Consider the following 18094-nt stretch of genomic DNA (forward strand, 5'->3'; position numbering starts at 1 on the left):
CTTTTGATAATGTCAATGTTTGTTGGCAATTATCTTACAAAAATAGTAAGTATTTTTGGTTTATATATTAAAAGTTATGGTTTTTTATTGATTTTAGTAATAAAAAAAAAATCGCAACTTTTCATCGCAACTTTTAGGAAAATGCCCCGCAAAATCAGGCATTTTAGCCCGCAACAATCACAAAAAATGCCCGCGAAATCCTGGAGGGACTGTTAAGTATAGGCCAAAGGTTTGTCATTGTTTGAATGCAAGTAATTTTCCAGCAAGCTATGTTAGATGTTAGATTTCAGCTGGCGTGTTATACCTTTGTTGCTCTCTACTTGACCTATTGGTTAATAACCCTCGCTCAGACAGTCTGTTTTACGCAGACTGTAAACCAAACCGTAAAGCTTTTAATGTAGGAAATCTAGCTCTTCACCCACAGATTCTGCCTATTCATATGCAGATTATTTGTTTAGAAAAATGACTTATTATAACTTGTTAAACCTTTTGATAAACTGCATAGATTTCTCTCAAACGCATGAATTATTTAGAGTTAGAGTTAGAGTTAAAATTTTGATTATTTTGTCCTTGGACAAAAAATGTGATTTTATCACACAAAATGCTTCATTTCCATTACACTACATGTTTAGATGCTTATCTTGAGCCAAAAGCAGATTCTGACCTTCTAAATATTTCTCTGTTGGCAAAGAAATGTGCTCCTCCAGTGCACTTTGGTTTATGTTAGTTCCTTTATTGTTTACAAGAACAACAGTGCTTTTTGCTCCAAATACCAAACCTTCTTTTTGGCTTATTAAAGTGCCATTAGAGTTAAAATGGTTCTGCTTTTTTCTTACAAAATGTTTGGTCAATTTTTTTTAAATACTTGACAGGAATAATATCTTCAAAGAAAAAACAACTAAGCATTAAATACTCCTCACAACTAATTTCCTAACTCTATCTAGGTCTCTGCATGGTTCTTCACCACCTTCAGTGTGTCCGGTTTAAAGGAGAAGGTCCGTTACCTTGACAACCTGCAGCAGCTCTTCACCTGCATCAAACCCGAGCAGATTGACATTCCTCCATTTGTGCTGGAGTACGATGCACGAGTAAGCAGCAGCACACACAGACGCAACAACACAAATTGATCCTATAAAGCACAGAAAGAGCTGTAACTTGATTAAATTTACAGATACTGACTTAAAATCTAGTGTGGTAGTAGCTGAGAGTGCTCCCCACCACATATTCTGAACACTAACAGATCTCTGAACAGCAGTTGTAGTTGTATCTGGTAATTGGCTGACCTTTTCAGATGGTTTTTAAATGGCTCCACATCTTAACTTATGAGCCTGTCAATTTAAACCTAAACAGCTTTCGTTCTCTCGTAATATTCATCTAGCTTGAGCAAGTTTTTATTTTTTTTAGTAGTCAACACTTTGCACTGTTGTTGGTTTCAGTCCAGATTATAGTTGACAGGAGAAGCTGATGTTGGTACAGACAATAGGTTTCCCTGACATTAAAGCATACACAGAAAAATAATGTTGCTTTTTGGCCAAAGTTTTTTAAAAAAAGTGATCAATTGAAGAAAATATGGAGTTCAGTAAGTTCATCCTTTGTTGGCATGTTTTAACTTGAAGAAGAAGCAACTTTCAAGAAGTTTAAAGTTTAAAATGTTCAGCCAGCGTCTGATTTCTTTGATACACGTGTGTGTTTATGTTTTCAGCTTGCTTTAAGTTTTTTTTTTTTTCTCAGTCTTTCTTTTTCAGAAGAGACACAAGCCTGTGTTTTGAGTTTACAGACTGGATAGCCTCACATCCGCTCAGTTTGGTGTGTTTTAATAAAAATCTAGTTTAGTACCGATCTCCCGAAATCCTTGCACGCCAAACTCTGAAATGTGTTTGCACCCATGTGCGTTTAATTCCAGCACCCTTTTATCTCCGTTTGACATTTCTCAGAGATAATGAAAACAATCAGCGCTGGATTTGTTTAATGCATATGTGCTTTTCTACAATTGACACCCATTACTCGGTGTACCTACTAACTCAATTAAAATGGTAATGTCCAGGACACGCGGTTGATTTTCCAACTGTATGTAATCACAATCTTTGAGTGATTGAATACAAATCTGTTGATGTAGAAACAAGTAACTGTTATTGCTACAGCATTACAAACTTTATTCATGTGAAAGTCTTTCAAATTCCTTGACAATTCTTTTCCTTTAGTTTTGCTTGATGTTTTCAACTAAATGTTGGTTTGTAGTTGAGTTTTTTTTCTTTTAGCATCTGATCCACCAGGATGTTAAACCTGAGCCCAGGTTCATACAGTACTTTCATGTTCAGCAACATTTTGATTAAACTGGAAGAATCGGACTTGATATCAAAAGTGCATTCTGGCCTTTTTCTGAAGGTCTTCAAAGACAAATAGATGAGTGAACTTCTTGAGATACTGATGTTGGAGACCACCATCTCCACCTAAACCAGAGCGCTTCTGTATTGCGGAAACTGAAACGTTCTTCCAGTGTTGCCATTATAATCTGTAGAGCTATTAGCTTTGTTACTTTTACATTTTCTAAAACTACAGTTTAGACATTGTTGCCACAATGTTAACCATGCGTTGTCAGAGGAAAGATGTTGCAGTAATTAGTGGGAGAGAAAACACTTTGAAGAATTTTAAACATTGTTATCCGATTCTGTCAAACAGCTGTGAAGCACCTTTTGTTCACAGAAACAATGAAGCTTTCACTTATAACTTAACTCTTAAACTGTCCACAAAAATCAGCAGATTTTTTTCAATGTTTGTTAATTTTATTGATGGAAAACTAATAGACCAACACGCTTTTTCTGAAAAGTTTCTTCACTGTTTACTATCAGGATACTACAGTGGCTGACGGAGGAGGTGAGTGGCTTGTTTTGGTTCAGTCTTTTAATGTTAGCTAACGCGCTAATACCTAACTTTATTTAATTTATTTAGTTTTGATATTCACCACCTAAAAAAGAGTAACACTGATTATTACAGACACGTTAAATTACAGATTAATAAATTCTAAACTCTCCATTAAATCAGCTGATCAAGATCGATGCTGTGCAGCATTAGCTTTCTTTAATGCATGCTTTAAAAACCTTTAAAATTTGTGATGAAAAACTTCACTGATCTTATCATTGTGCTTTAAAATTGTGAGCATTACATGTAAGGCTGGTGTTGAAAATGCCTCCTGTCAAAGAAAACGGAGCATTTTTGATAGTTTCTATAGTAAAAACTTGTAGTAAGAGCTTGATACCACCTTCTTTTTGTTTTTTGTAATTTTGTACATTTGGAAATGCTCTTCCAAAGGTATGAAAACCAAATGAAGCAAAGTGGGTGGGTCAGCATAATATCAATAAGAGCAAGTGAGTTGAACTTTTAATAATCAATGACTTGGGGAAAGATCAGGCCATTGTTACAAAAAAAGTGGGACTTATTGTTTGCAACCAATCTTCCTCTTCAGATGTATTGGTACCACATGGCCAATTGCCAGTGGCCCAAAACCCCATTGTCTTGAAGACATTGTGAGGGACATGGTTGTAGTTCAAGACCATAAAACACAGAACTGGTTTGATAATTAGCTGCCCTTCCGTTTCCTCCACAGGTTGTTGAATGTCCACAATCATGTTGGAAACTTCATTGCTCCTCCTGAATTCAAATCACAAATGCCCCTTTTCCACTAGCTCTAAAGGTCCCGGCTCCACTCTACTCCGTTTGCTTTGCGGGCGTTTCCACCGGCATTTTTTCGAGGCCGGTCCCTGCTTTTTTGGTCCCTGCTTCAGAGTAGGGCCAGCCGGGCCGGCCCTGCTTTCGTGGGTGGCGCAAGCTTAGCTCCTGTTCACTCATTGGTCATGGGTGTGACCAGATGCAAGCATAAAGAGCGAACGGTAGGAATATAAACAACAGCGTTAGCTTACCCTGCAACGTTTAGGCTGTCTGTCCCCCAGCTGAAGGCGCTGTAAAGCCTGAAATCTCTGGCGGATAACAGCTGTCCTACTCCGCGCAACAATCTCAGCATCCAGAGCATTTCTTCCACTGCGCCTCTTTTCCTGAAGTCTCAGGAGAATCCCCATAAGTTTAAAAAACAGCAACAACACAGGGCCAACGTTGTTCATAGCGCTTCCATTGTTTCCACAAATGATGCCAAGTTTCAGTAGCGCCCCCCGCCCCGCAACACAAGGGAGGCGCTCCTCTGCTACCGACCAAACTGGCCGGTGGAAACGCGATGCATTTTTTATAGAGCCGAGTAGAGCGGGGCTTCTAAAATGGAGCCAGTGGAAAGGGGGCATAAGTCACCTAATTATGAGGACAATCTTAGTTTAGTTGATCATGGTTAATATTTTACCTTTCATATTAAGCCTCTCTTATAACAGATACTTCATACAAAAACTCAAGGTTTGGTCCTTTTAATTTGGCTATTCTGTCAATTTTCAGATCAATCTTTTTCATTAATAATGCCAAATGTCAAATTAGAATAACGGACACAGACATAACTGTTGATGTTATCAGTATGTTTTACATCGGTCTTTATTAACACACATGCCATTTATATAATGAAATGCATTTGGGGTAAAAAAAATAAAGTTATATTAAACACAGTCAGTTAATCTTAAAAGTGAAATCAACAACCTTGCAGTTTATCATACTGATAAAGTTCTTCAAACTTTCATGTTATTTTACATTTGTTTTTTATCCAACGAGATGTGAAAGTTGCATGGGGAAAAAAATCTTTTCATGCAACTTTCACATCTCATTGGATAAAAATGAGATGTACATTACCCTTGTTCTTAAAGATTGTCACTAACACACTTCTCCTGCATTCCTCAGGCATTTTCTCACTCTCAAAGATGCCATTGAATAATTGAGTCCAAAATCTCACTTCTATCTCTCCTAGACATTTCCATACCTCCACTGGTATGTCATCGGGTCCAACTGCCTTCCCCTTCTTTATCTTCTTCAAAGCTTTCCAAACTTCATCCTTACTAACCTTTTCCACTTCCTGATCCACAGTTTCTATGACCCCTACTCTTCTTTCCCTTTCATTCTCTTCATTCATCCTTAAAGTACTCCTTCCATCTTCCCATCTTACTCTCTTCCCTTGTTAGAACATTACCGTTTCTATCTTTAACAAGCCTAACCTTATGCACATCCTTTCCAGCCTGGATCCTTTGTCTTGCCAGTCGATACAAGTCCTCTCCCTCCTTAGTGTCTAGCCCAGAGGGCTACTGTCCTGGGAGTTTTAGGTTTTTCTGCTCCAACACACATGATTCAAATGGTTTAATTACCTCCTCACCAAATCATCAAGTTTTCCAGGAGCGTGGCAACAAGTCATCCATTTAAACCAGGTGTTTTAAAGCAAGAACACATCTAAATCATGCAGGAGAGCAACCCCCAAGAAATGGAGTTTGACACCCCTCTCTAGTCTCTTCTACAACTCATACGCCTCCTGTTTTTCCTTTGCCACCTTCCTCTTTGCCCTATGTTGCACCTCCATGTATTCTTGTCTACTCTCTTCAGTCATCTCACTGTCCCATTTCTTCTTGGCTAACCTCTTCCTTTAAATTGCTTCCTGCACTTTTGTATTCCACTACCATGTTTCCTTATTATCTTTTCTTTGTCCAGATGACACACCATGTCCTTTCCTACCTGTCTCTCTAACCACTGTTTCTGTAGCAGCCCAGTCATCTGGAAGCTCTTTCTTACCACCCAGAGCCTTTACCAGCTCCTTTCTGAACTCGTCACAATGTTTTACTTCCTCAACTTCCATCATTTGGTCATCTTCTCTGCCTTTACTCTTTCCCTCTTCATCACCACAACAGTCATCCTACACACCACCATCTGATGCTGTCTGGCCACACTCTCTTCTGCCACAACCTTACAGTCCACAGTCTCCCTCAGGTTACCTCTTCTACACAGAATGTAATCTACCTGTCTTCTCCTGCCTCCACTCTTATAGGTCACCCTGTGTTCCTTCCTCTTTTGAAAATAGATGTTGACTACAGCTATGTCCAGCCTCCTTCCTGGTTCCTTTACTTGACACCAAACCTGCCCATCACCTCTTCATCTCTGCTGTTTCCTTCTCCAACATGTCCATTGAGATCTGTTCCAATCACTACTCTTTCCTCCTTCATCAAGATCCTCTTACCCCTATTCCATTTCTCTTCCTATCCACACCATGGTAAAACATCTTAAACCCTGCCCCTCAAACTTCTATTCTTAGTTCCTTTTTTGTCTTTTTTCATAACTGCTGAAGCCAACCGTTTAAACAACGTCGTTCTCTACTGGAATATGTTAGAGGTTTTGAAAATCTCACTAAACAATTTAACTCAACTCTTCACCGAAATTAACAAGAAAAATTAAAGACCATGGTGCTAAGTGTGCCTGTGAACAATGTTTTAGTTCCAGCTGTATCAAATGTTACAGTCCTAAACAGCATGAGAGAATATTACAACTGATACTGTGTTTTCTTATTCCAGGAAATCTTATCAGAGACTGAAGAATGAAACTTCACGTCAGCTACATGTCCTAAATGTTTCCTTTTCAGGAGTACAAATCCCCTGGATATTGTTTCAGTTGAAAAAAACTGAGTGAAACCAACTCGGCCCCAACTCTTTGTTCAACACTGTTGCTATCCAAAATTAAGCAGATGGACCAAATGTGCTGGTCTTTGGACATTTTCAGATCTGTTATACTCTGGCCAAAGCAAAATATCTCCTTAAATCTTGTCAGATGTGTTGCAGGCTTTCCTGATGGAGCCAAATAGAACATGATGTCATATTTTTTCCAGTACTGCAGGAAAGCATTTGACAACAGACAACACATGGTCCGAGTTTTTATTGTTTTTATAAATGTAACAGCAAGGCAGAAACAAGTGGTTTTTACAGTGAACCTAGAAGATAATCCCTGCAGTTAGGGTATAATAACCCCCAACTAATATCTGGTTAAATGTCCTTAGCATGTTGCACATCGACCACCTGCTTTTTGCAGCATCAGCAGGCTTTGGGTATCAGTCTGGATGGATGTCTGATTATACTTGTTGCCAGAATTGATAGATTTCATTGAAAGTTGTTGGTTTCCCGGCACATGCCTGTCTTTTAAGCAAAGTCCACAAGGTCCATCAGGTTGAGTCTGGGGTTTTGAGAAGGCCAGTCTAGGAGCTCAATGTTAGCCGGATTTATCCTTTCAGAAACCTAGTCCTGTTTGGAACACCCAGCTGTGTCCAAATTTCACCCAGTAGTCCTCTATTATTTCATCAACTTTGTACAATGTTGGAACATTGTTAGTTAGAACCTTAAATCGGTGATGATGAGGAACTCACTCTAAAAAAAAGAAACTTATTTATGTTTGGTTTCATATAGGTTTTATGAACCTCGATGTAATCTAAAGCACATTTGGAAATCTTCTAAAATGTAAATAATGTTAAATAACATCCTCCTAAAACCTGAACATTTTACCTAAAAACCTTAATGAATTGTCAGCATTTACTTTTATTATAAAAACAATTTGTCTGCTTAAATTGACTTTAATTATTAAGTAAGGTTTTAAAATAAAATATAAGTTCAAAATTTCTTGGGCTTGAAAACAAGCTCACAAAAATAGTATTTAGAGGTGAACCTAAACATCTTTTTTTTTCAAATTGGAGGTTCTTTTAAATAGTGTGTTTTATGAATATGTACTTGCTTTCTGATCATGCCAATTATGTTTTTGGTTTGTTTTTTTGTTTTTTTTTTTCTTCTTTTTTGGTCTTTTGATGCTGGCTGACATTGAAATTCAAAATTATACATTTCATCTCAGTGCTGGTTGTTCTTTAGCACAGAATTTTTAAACACTTCCTATAGATTATATACCATTGTCAGATAATTCTGAATCTATCATGAAAACCAAACATTTGCTCATTTGTTTGGACAGAAATCTTTTAATGTGCTCAGTCAATCAGCAGTGTGTTAATGTTCACTGGATGAGAACAGAACCTGTTTTGAAGAGACAATCTCAGAGAGAATATATAACATAATAATTGCTCTGTAGTGTGAAGTGTAAAAAATAGTGTAGTTACCAGTTTAGTAACTGGTCTTTGTTCATCCTGAGAATCTTTCTATTTTCATTTTGAACCAACTCTTATTTTCCATCAATCTGTCATAAAACTAGTTTAGATGGACCACTATGTTTAATCCTAAATCATAGTTAAACTGTTTTTTTTCCCTCGTCCATCTCAGATGAATGGACCCCACCATCCCTCTGAGGCCTCCAATCTGTAAAAGGACCCCACCTGGACCTTTCTGCCAGGCCCATGAAGTGAAGCCATTAAAGGACATCATGTTGCACATGTGGTCTGTAGTCCTGACTCTTTTTAAGGCTCTGAACCACAGCGGGTAAACCCCACTGTCATCGTGTTCCTGCCAAGGTGACCAGAAGGAAGAGTTACAGGACATAGTGATGACTGTGGGTCTGGTATAGTTCCTGGATCGTGCCTCACACACAAGGAAGTTCTTCCTGAGCAGTTTCTTCAAAGATTCCTGCACATGAAGAGTCAAGTCAAATCTTACGGAATACTTGAAACTTTTCCACCACATGGTCAAATTACTCTAAAAGATGCTGGAGAAAATGGGCAACGCACGGGGCAGCAAAAAAGATTTTAGGACAACATGCAGAACAGTGTTCGTTAAATGTTGTCAGTCAATGTGAATGAAATACCCGGGACTTGTCTTTATATCATCCTCATCACTCGCTGGTGTACAAATGTGAAGGTGAGATGGTTAATTTAGCTTGGCACAAAAGAATGTGGGCAAGTCTCTAATAACTGTAGAAAATGATCATTTGTGAGCTTTAAAAAAAGTGTTGGCGATTGATTTTGATTCTGTCGAGGTGACCCAGGGAAGATGCTTCATATTGCATATCTTTTCTCATGTAATATTTACCGGCTGTATAATTCCCCTGAAATGATCAATGCATTTCTGTCAGGTTTAAAATTTGGATATAGTGACAATGTTGTCAAAGAATCACTGGAGTGCCTCTGCTTAGTGTGATTGGGGGAAAAAAAGGCCTATCAGCATCTACACCTGGTTATTTTCTTGTCTTTATATTGGGGCTTTGGGGCTCTACCAGCCTTTTGAACTCAATCAAAATATTGGTCAATATTTTATTCATTAGGTTTTTGCAGTTATACACTTAGCAAAAGATTTTTTCACTGCGTAGCCTTAATACTTCTTGGGTTTTTTGGCTACAAAAAGAGGCAAAAATCTCCCTTTTTGTGGAGACTATTAAAAGCATATTTTACTACTACTTTAAACTTTGAGCCTTAAGCATTCTCAACATATTAGTCTATTAAAGGTATTAAAGTTTTAAATTTACATTAAAAAATACAGTTTTCACTGAAAACTGTAATTGGTTAAGAATGAGAATAAACACTTCTTATATCACAAAAAAAGAGAGAGATTCTGGCCATTTTGAAGTGGGCTAATGGCTAATCAGTCCAGGCTTAAGACCAAAGTGAAGCACTGCTATCTTAAATGACTTCACAACTTCATAATTGCTCATAAAAATGCTCTTATTTAATTTTTTACATTCCCATCAATTTCACATTATCCTGGCAGAAATATAACATTTCAGCAGACGTGCTATGGCTAGCTGCTGCTGCTATTTGTGCTTGCAGATACCCACAGAATTCTATGTAAATAAACTGTGATGTAAAATTGAAGGCGGTGGGAAGGTTTTTTTTTTTTTTTTTTGAAAGCTGTTCACATGAAATGTTATAAAGATTTAGAGATTGGACCTGCTTTAAGATGACAGCTAACCACTCCACTCCGACCAGTCATTAGCTCATCAGTCCTGTCACAATTAAACTCTTTTTCTCCAAACTGAGGTCATTCAGGAAGCTGCTCACAACAGGTAAAATATTGTTTTTCCACAGAACGCCATTTCTAAATGGTTAAACTATCTCAAGACAATTTTGGGGATTGTGAGTACACACCGCAGCTGTACTGACTAGATTTGATTTATTTGCGTCGAAACATTTTTCACATTATTATTTTGGCATCATTTTACCTCTCAAGGTACGAGTTACGTCATAGCAATGTTGTCTGTGATTGTTTGTTTTTTTTTGTTTGTTTTTTTGCATGACATTTTCTTTGTTGCTCAGTCTCTAATTACAGCTGTTATTAGTGATATAATCTTTTTTTTTTACTTTGATTTTCCAGATGATCTTAGATTTAACTTCTGGATTTCAAAATGGAAAGAAAGCATTTGTCTCGCTCCCTGAACCTTCAGTCACTATAACAATCCCACCTGTTCCCAGTAACACTATAACAATAAATACAGTCTGTCTCACTAACACCTGTGCCTGTGGGTGATTTCATCTGCATGTAGTCCTTTCTTCACCCAATCATGTTCAGAAATATTCATGTTCTCCTTCAGCTCTGAAGGATCTGAGCTCTCAGACTGTAAATGACAGACACACACACACACACACACACAACTCAGAAATCCAGACACAGATGGACCAAGTCATGCAACACTATTGGTACAGAGTTTAACCTTCATTCAAGTTTAAGCTTCATTTCATATGTTGTGCTTAATTTTAAAGTCAGACATCTCCTACAATAAAAAAGCAAGCACTCTAGTTCAAATAATCATTTATTACTTAATGCTGTTGTAAATATGATGAAAATCTCCCCTGGTCAGACTATTGGAAGCAGAACTGCAGTGAAACCCTCATTTGAAAGAAGCTTTTGTGAAATTTAAAGGCTAAAAATGACTACAGGTGTCGATAGGTGTTTCTGTAATGAAATAAACTGTTTTAGGTCAATAAAGAAGCGCTGTCTCTGTTAGGACTGTGATTATTTCAGAATGTGTGTAAATGGAGCCAAATGTTGACTTTGTGAAAATACATGTGTCATTTTAAAGGTATGAGTGCAGTTTGTCCACAACTTCTGAGATTTAAAGAAAGTTACAGCTTTGCTCTTTGTTTATTGCTTCTTATATTTTGTACACTTTAATTAAAATGCCATTCTCTTGTGAAGTTTTTCTAGATTTTTCTTTTATTTATGATAAATAAAAGACAAGATCTTTATTTTAGGCGGAGAGTTGTCTGGATTGTGATGAGTTTGATCCTTTATCTAAACGATAACTGATGTCAAATTTAAAGATGTTTGGTTATTTAACAGAACAATGAACTGATGCATATCAGTAGTATCTTACCTGTTGTAGATAGCTCTTTAGTTTGAAGAAATTAAGTTTAATTCTGGCAATAATGATGAGCTGATGGCTAGTCTGAGCACAGCTAATGGATCGCCCACATCTTAAAACTATTCTAACCTAGCGGCTCATGTCAGCAACATTTTATAAACCTTTATATTGTGTCAATTTTACATTGTATGTTGTTTACAAGAGCAAAAATAACAGCAGCTAGCTGGAGCACTTCTGGTGAGGCTTAGAGTACTTCCAGCAAGATGACCATCATTTTTCTGCATGTGATGAAAATCTGATGGCAGTATAAAGGTTTATAAAGTCTTCAGTGTTGGTCATGATCAGAACAGATGTTAGTTTATTAATCCAGTCAGATTAAAACTCTGTTTCTGAAAAATGAGGATGTTCAAAGACTTATCTACAACAGGTGAGATATTAATTGTTTACAAGCTTTCCACAGAACTCCACTTAAATCTATTGTTTTAAGTCACTAGTTTGTCACTTTTTGAATGTTTGTCAGAGTTTGGTGGTAAAGCTACAGAACATTTAAATACTTAGTTTTGTCACTAGAACCAGGATTCTGAATGAAAATGAATCTGATCATAACTGAAAATATCTCATTTAGTCATAAGGTTATCAGGTTCATATCAGCCAGTTTCTAAACCATTTAAGTGGTTAGCGGGTCACCACGTTTCTACAGAGTACAATATTCTCCGTTTTGCCTTCTGATCGTTAAGGTTGTCTCCTCGATGTGGCCCTCAGTTTTACACCTCAGTAGGATAAATTTCAGACTAAATCACCTTCTGCTGATGTCCTCAGTATTCATTATACCTAATTATTACAGTTTTATTCATTGCATCTCTATAATGATTTGTAAAATAACTGCTGTTTTCTCAAACGGCTTTTAAAAGCCAATATTTGCATGAGACTACTGCCATCTATTAGGTAAAAAAAGCTCACGCAGTTTTAATTTATAGCACCTATAAGGAAAAAAAAACACACACTGCATTCACAAATGATAGAAACAGTCCAAAACATCACAGACAGCCAACAGAAACCAGTGCCTGAGACACATTTATACACTTTTATTATTTAATTTTGTTCAAAACCTTTAGGGATTTTCAGATACTACAATTAGCCATTAGTTCAGTTTATAAAGATTTGTTTCAGGTCTTTTTAAAATGACATTCTCTGTGTGACTTAACTGCAAAGATGAGACAGACATGAAAATGGAGAACTCTCCAGTGTGTTCACCTTTAAGAACAGAGAGGCAGAGACACGCAAGTGGCAGCAGGTGTTGCATTCAAAGTGTTTGTTTTTTTCTCTCCAGTCTCACCTTCCCTTTGCAGAAAACTGAGTCATGTTCCAGGAAGGCAAGAAGTGGCACATTACTGATTAAAACCCTTCTTAGCCACCCGTCTCTCCATTCTGCTGACCACCATGGCTCCTCCTTTTACGTCCCATCTTCAGCCTTTTTTAATCTCCGTTTGTTGTGGTTGGATTAAAGTGCTGAGCAGGGGGATGAAGGATGATGCTGTAAGTGAAGAGCCGTGAAGAGAGGAGGAGAAAATCCATCTTTTATGGACCTCCCTGTGTGACAGGCAGGGATTAACTGATCCAATAAACACAAAAAAATATATATCAGCTGCTTTTGGGCAGTTGAAATCACACTGAGCAGGAAAACGGGAGTTAGTTTAATCTTCTAAAAGGTTCTAAATCTGTAAGTGAGCTCAATATGATCTCTTCAACAAGTAAATGCAAACTAAAATATTTAATCCTCAAGCTTCCAAACACTAATGAAATATTACCAATTTGTCTAATAATTACAGGGAAAGAAAGTAATAGTATCCATGATTTAAATAAAAAGGGTCTCAGTTCCTCTCACTGCTCATCTACCTATAAATTAAAGATTTTAGGTAGTTTTTAACTCTGTCCAGGTAGGTTTTCTTCAGGCAAAGCACCCAGAAGGAATGGCCTGATTTGGACATAATTTGGTCAGCACGCAGACCAGCAATGGTTGCAAGGAGCTGACGAGCTCATGAGTGGAGCAATAATGTTATCAGGCAGTTGCTAGAATGTCTAACAGTCAGTCAAAACGTTGAGTGAAGGTCAGCATCCATAGATGATGCTTTGACGATGAACAGAGTTTGATTGTGGGTTTTCCTGGGGACCGATGGTTACATTGTGCAGCCTGTTGAGCACACAGATGAGTTTGGAGTTGTTTTAAATCGGCAGCAGTTAACTTTTGATCCTCCTTGTGCCGACTAGCCATTAGCTCATCAGTCTGTAAAAAATTATACTCCAAACAGAGGTCATTCAAAAAACTGTCCAGAACAGGTAAGACATTGTTCATACTCTTTCCACAGAACCCCATTTTTAAGGATCTGGTGTAAATTATGGTCACAGAGATGGTAAGACGGTTCCATTCTCAAAGCAGGAAAACTGTCAAACTGTCGCTGCACCAGACATCCCAACTCAACCTTGAAGACAACTGTCCACTCCAGCTTTCTTCACAAACCACCTTACAGTAAACAAAAGAAACACTGACGCTGCTTTAGATTTGTCTGTGGACCACATTTCTTACATACCTCAAGGTTTTCTGTATCTGTTTTGGTCAACTAAGATGTCTGGTCTGCCTTCTGTCACAGACTAAGTATGTGGCAGTGTTTCAGAACCAGCACGTGCTCTCCTGATTAAAACTGAACACGCCCGCCTGGGTCTGGCTCTCTGATGGCTGTGTAATGAGCCATCATTCCACAGTTTGTTCAGTGGTTCATTTCTTTGTCAAAAAAAAGAACTCAAAGAGTTCTACCTTAGATTTCGTTCCCTTGTTGCAGTGCTTTGTGTTGTGCAGAAAGTGTCCACTCAGGACGGTATCTGACTGCAGCACATATACAGTAACAGGAAGAACAGTGCAGATAAGTTGCCGACGTGATAATCAGAAACTGTACAACATCTGTAGTATGTTGATACGTGCTGAGACATTCAGGCATGTAAACACATTATTCCTGGTAATGCTCTCTGAGTTTTGGGATGATGCACCACTTTACATGTATTTATGCAGACATGAGGAAAAGTAACTCTGGTTTAGTTTCTGTTAGATAGACAATGACATGGTGACATGTCAGCTCATCTAACGTGTTCCCTTAGTTTTAGAGGCAACATAGATTTCAATGCATTTTAAATACTGAATCCAGAACAGTGGACCATCTTGTGTATGTTGTATGTTAAAGTTTATCTGTTACTGTAGTTCATCAAAATATTTGGGACTTCTTACGATTTTAGTTACAAACCTTGGGGTCAGTTTTTTTCATTTACAACTGCAATGGATGTGTCCTCCAGAAATACAAGTTAATAGTCCCCCCCCCCCGCAAACCTAAAATACTTGAACATCAAGTCTGGACAAGGAAAGTACAAAACACCACTACGACCTGTTTAAAAGTATGCAGCTTGGACAAATCTGCTCTTGTAGTACTTGGTGTTAAAGAAGCATGTGATGGTGTCCATTTAATTTAATTTTCTAAATGACATTCAGTAACATAATTATCAGTAGTTATTATCGTATCAGTCATAGAGCACAGAGTTTGGACAAAGACACAGCAGTCGTCATCCAGGCTAGGCTAATTGCTAGCCAAATGAGGGCCTAATTTTTATCATTTTTCAGGCTTAAAATGATCAACATTCTGATGTGAAAGAATGCTGTATTAGCTAATATTAAACCTTTCACTTTTGCAGGCCCTCTTTGGCTAGTTCTCTACTCTACTCTTTCTCCAAACTCCATGCTCCATCGCTGATGTCACGGCTGATGAGGTCCAAACTGTTGAGAACTATTACACATAGCCACAAGTTTATGTATTTTCTGCGTGGGTGTTTATCGAAGCTGCAGAGAGTAGTAAATCAAACATTTTATTTTAAAAAAATTATAATTTCATAAAAAAAATGTAAAGACACATCTTTTCTATTACGCTTCTAATAAATTATCACCAAGACTTATTAAAATTTTTAGGTTTACAGTTGCAGATGATGTTTTTGTCATTACGAACAAATTAACTGAAGATGATGCAAACTCTCCCCAGCAGTTCAAGTTTTGATTTTCTGTATGAAAATAGCTTTCCAGGGCTCAGGGGACAGCCTGCTGTTATTTTCAAGTTTGATTTGGTGTTTTTCTGCATCAGCTGAGAGTGAATAGTCAAAATGACATACAGCTGTTTACTAAATCTTACTCAGCAGACAGCTGTATGATGCTGATGGTGCAGTTCGTTAACAGAGATGCTTTGCAGCAAAAAAATGTCCCAGGTTCAACTCAGGAATTTCTATGTCAAAATTGCATGTTCTCTCTGTACATGTATGGGTTGTCTCTGGGTAGTGTGGTTTGCTCCCATAGTCAAAAAAAAGCCAACTATGCATATTAGGTTTATTGGCAATTTTCAATTGGCCCTTAAGGTGAGAGTAAATTTTTTTTTGTTGTTGTTTTTTTGTGGTTGACTGGCTCTGTGATGGACTGCCAACCAGTCCAGGGTGTACTTCCCTTCTCACTCAAAACCCCAATAATAAATCATTTAAAAAAATACACTGTTTTTAATAAACATGAGACTGAAATGAGCTAAAATAAGCTCAGGATATGAGACACTTCTTGCTCTTAAAATTACTCAGTACAATTTTGTCCCATCAGTGAGATCTGGTATTTAAAATAAATGTGCTGGTGATGTTTTTGGACCTGTTATAAATAAAAAAAAAAAAAAAAAAAACATATGCAGAGATTTTACAGTATTTTAGTTTTGGCATTGGTACTTTCTCAATACATTCAGAATTAAAATCTGTTTCTCCATACTGAAGTCAATCAAAGAACTACAGTGTTTATAAAAAGCATTCACCTCCCACATTTTATGATTTTATTGCTCCGAATTGAATTAGGACAGTAACTTTAAAGGGGGTGAATACTTATGTGATCAGTAATGTTACAGTACAGAGTTTTATTTATTCTGTAATAATATGATTTCACTTCACTTTGACATTGAAGAGGGCTGGTTTTTTTTTTGGTTTTTTTTGTAGAGAAGGTCAATTTCTATTAAGCATGACTGATTTTTGACAGCAATATAATCATTAAACATCCACTGTATCTACAACACTGTTTTACCTCGGCAGTTCACTGTGAAGTCAATGCACACAGCTTATTGACATGTGCATAAAAAGTGTACAGGAAACATTTGGACAAAAACTGTTTACAGAATTTAGAGTAAAAGGGACACACAAAGGGGGAAATATGGATACTGTGATTCTGTAATTTCAGGTCCAAAAATAATCTCCAGTTGTCTCAGTCTGCTAAAAAAAAAAGGCAAACATGCAAACAGTTTGTTACATCTCATAGTTTTTCTGGTAAGATACTGTAAATGTATTAATACTGAGGGACAGCCATCATGTATGTGCTTTGTGCAGGATCTGCAAGATTGTGGGTGTATATTTGACTGACTAGGCAGGCGGTGGTGTGTGTGCTGAGGAGGTTTATTACAAGCCTTTCTGGGAACCAAACCATCAGTGCGTGGAAAGGTACAAGAACACACAGAATTCTCTCACTCTGTTGTTTTGCTTTTCTCTGTTTCAGCCACAGGTTGCTCCCCCTCGACACACCACCCATCACCTGTTTCTCAGGACCTTGGTCTCTCCTCCTATATATGGCACTTGTGCACGGGCAGTGCACGATGGAGGCAGAGGCTGTTTGCACAGCTTGCTGTATTCTTTTGAAGGGTGAACAGTTTATACAAGCAGATCAACTTCTCACACTTCTGTTTCATGTTGGTTTGTTCACAGGTCAGAGTCCATGCCGTCGCCTCGTGGAGAGGATGTTCGGTGGCTCTAATGGACCTTCGGGCTGGGACTCATCACAGGTGCTGTTGCTTTTACATTTGTAAACATTTCAAGTCAGAAATCTTTGTGTTTGAATCATTTGAACACAGATGGTGGAAGGGTTATACAGCATGTAGTGGACGACAGCAAGTGGTTGAGTCCTGTAAAGTTTGGAGTTGTGCTCACAAGTGTTCATACACTAAGATTACTCTGCCTTCAAATCCTTTGGGAAAGCCCAGATGTTATGGCTTTAGAAGCTCTTGATTATTTAGTTGACCACATTTGAGTTCATTAGAGGCAATTATAATACAAAATCAAACACAAGTATAAACACCATGGTAATGTCCGGCCATCATACTGCTCAGGAAGGAGACGGGTTCTGTGTTCATGAGATCCAACTCTATTTAATTCAGTTTATTTATTAAGCACCAAGTCATAACAAAAGTCATGTCAGGGCACTGTACAAAAACATTCACATATGTTATAAAATGCAAATAAGTTTCCTATCTAAGGAAGCCAGCCGACTGCATTGAATCTTCACTTTGTCACAGTCTCTCATCCTGAGCAGCACATTGGCAACAGTAGAAGGAGAAAAACTCCTTTGAACATGTTTCAGTGCAAAATGTGCGTATCAACCCCAAAACAAAAACAAAATACCTTGTGAAGATGCTGCTGAAGTTGGTCAGAGAGTCATTATTCACAGTGAAACGAGTCCTGTACCAACATTACCTGAAAGGCCACTCAGTGAGGAAGAAGCCATTACTCTGAAAGTGACATAAAAAGGCAGATTATAGTTTGCAAATGCACTCAGGGACAAAGACCTTAACTGTGGAGACATGTCCTGTGGGCTAGTGAAGCTAAAATTGAACTGTTTGGTCATAATGACCTTTGTTACATTTGAAGGTAAACAGGGAGAAGCTTGCAGCTTTGAGAACATCATCCCAACTGTGAAACACAGGGGTGGAAGCATTATGGTGTGGGGGTGTTTTGCTGCAGAAGGGACTGGTGCACTTCACAAAATAGGTGGCATCATGAGAAAAGAACATTGTGTGGAAATATTAAAGCAACA

At 37.8% G+C, this 18094-nt stretch overlaps 1 protein-coding gene across 4 annotated transcripts in view; it reads left to right on the forward strand.

The window, feature by feature from the left end:
- gdap2 (ganglioside induced differentiation associated protein 2) overlaps positions 1 to 11074 on the forward strand; it is a 42192-nt gene extending 31118 nt beyond the window's left edge. For 3 of the 4 annotated variants that reach the window (XM_037976090.1, XM_037976089.1, XM_037976091.1), the window contains exons 13-15: positions 945 to 1088; positions 2850 to 2874; positions 8214 to 11074. In XM_037976090.1, the coding sequence (XP_037832018.1) occupies positions 945 to 1088; positions 2850 to 2874; positions 8214 to 8239 (195 nt within the window). In that variant the 3' untranslated portion in view covers positions 8240 to 11074. The remainder of the gene's footprint in view (positions 1 to 944; positions 1089 to 2849; positions 2875 to 8213) is intronic. The other variant, XM_037976092.1, reaches the window with a different exon arrangement.
- The last annotated feature ends 7020 nt before the right edge of the window (positions 11075 to 18094 follow it).

Source organism: Kryptolebias marmoratus, linkage group LG6 (assembly GCF_001649575.2).
Source record: "Kryptolebias marmoratus isolate JLee-2015 linkage group LG6, ASM164957v2, whole genome shotgun sequence".
Lineage (NCBI taxonomy): Eukaryota > Metazoa > Chordata > Actinopteri > Cyprinodontiformes > Rivulidae > Kryptolebias > Kryptolebias marmoratus.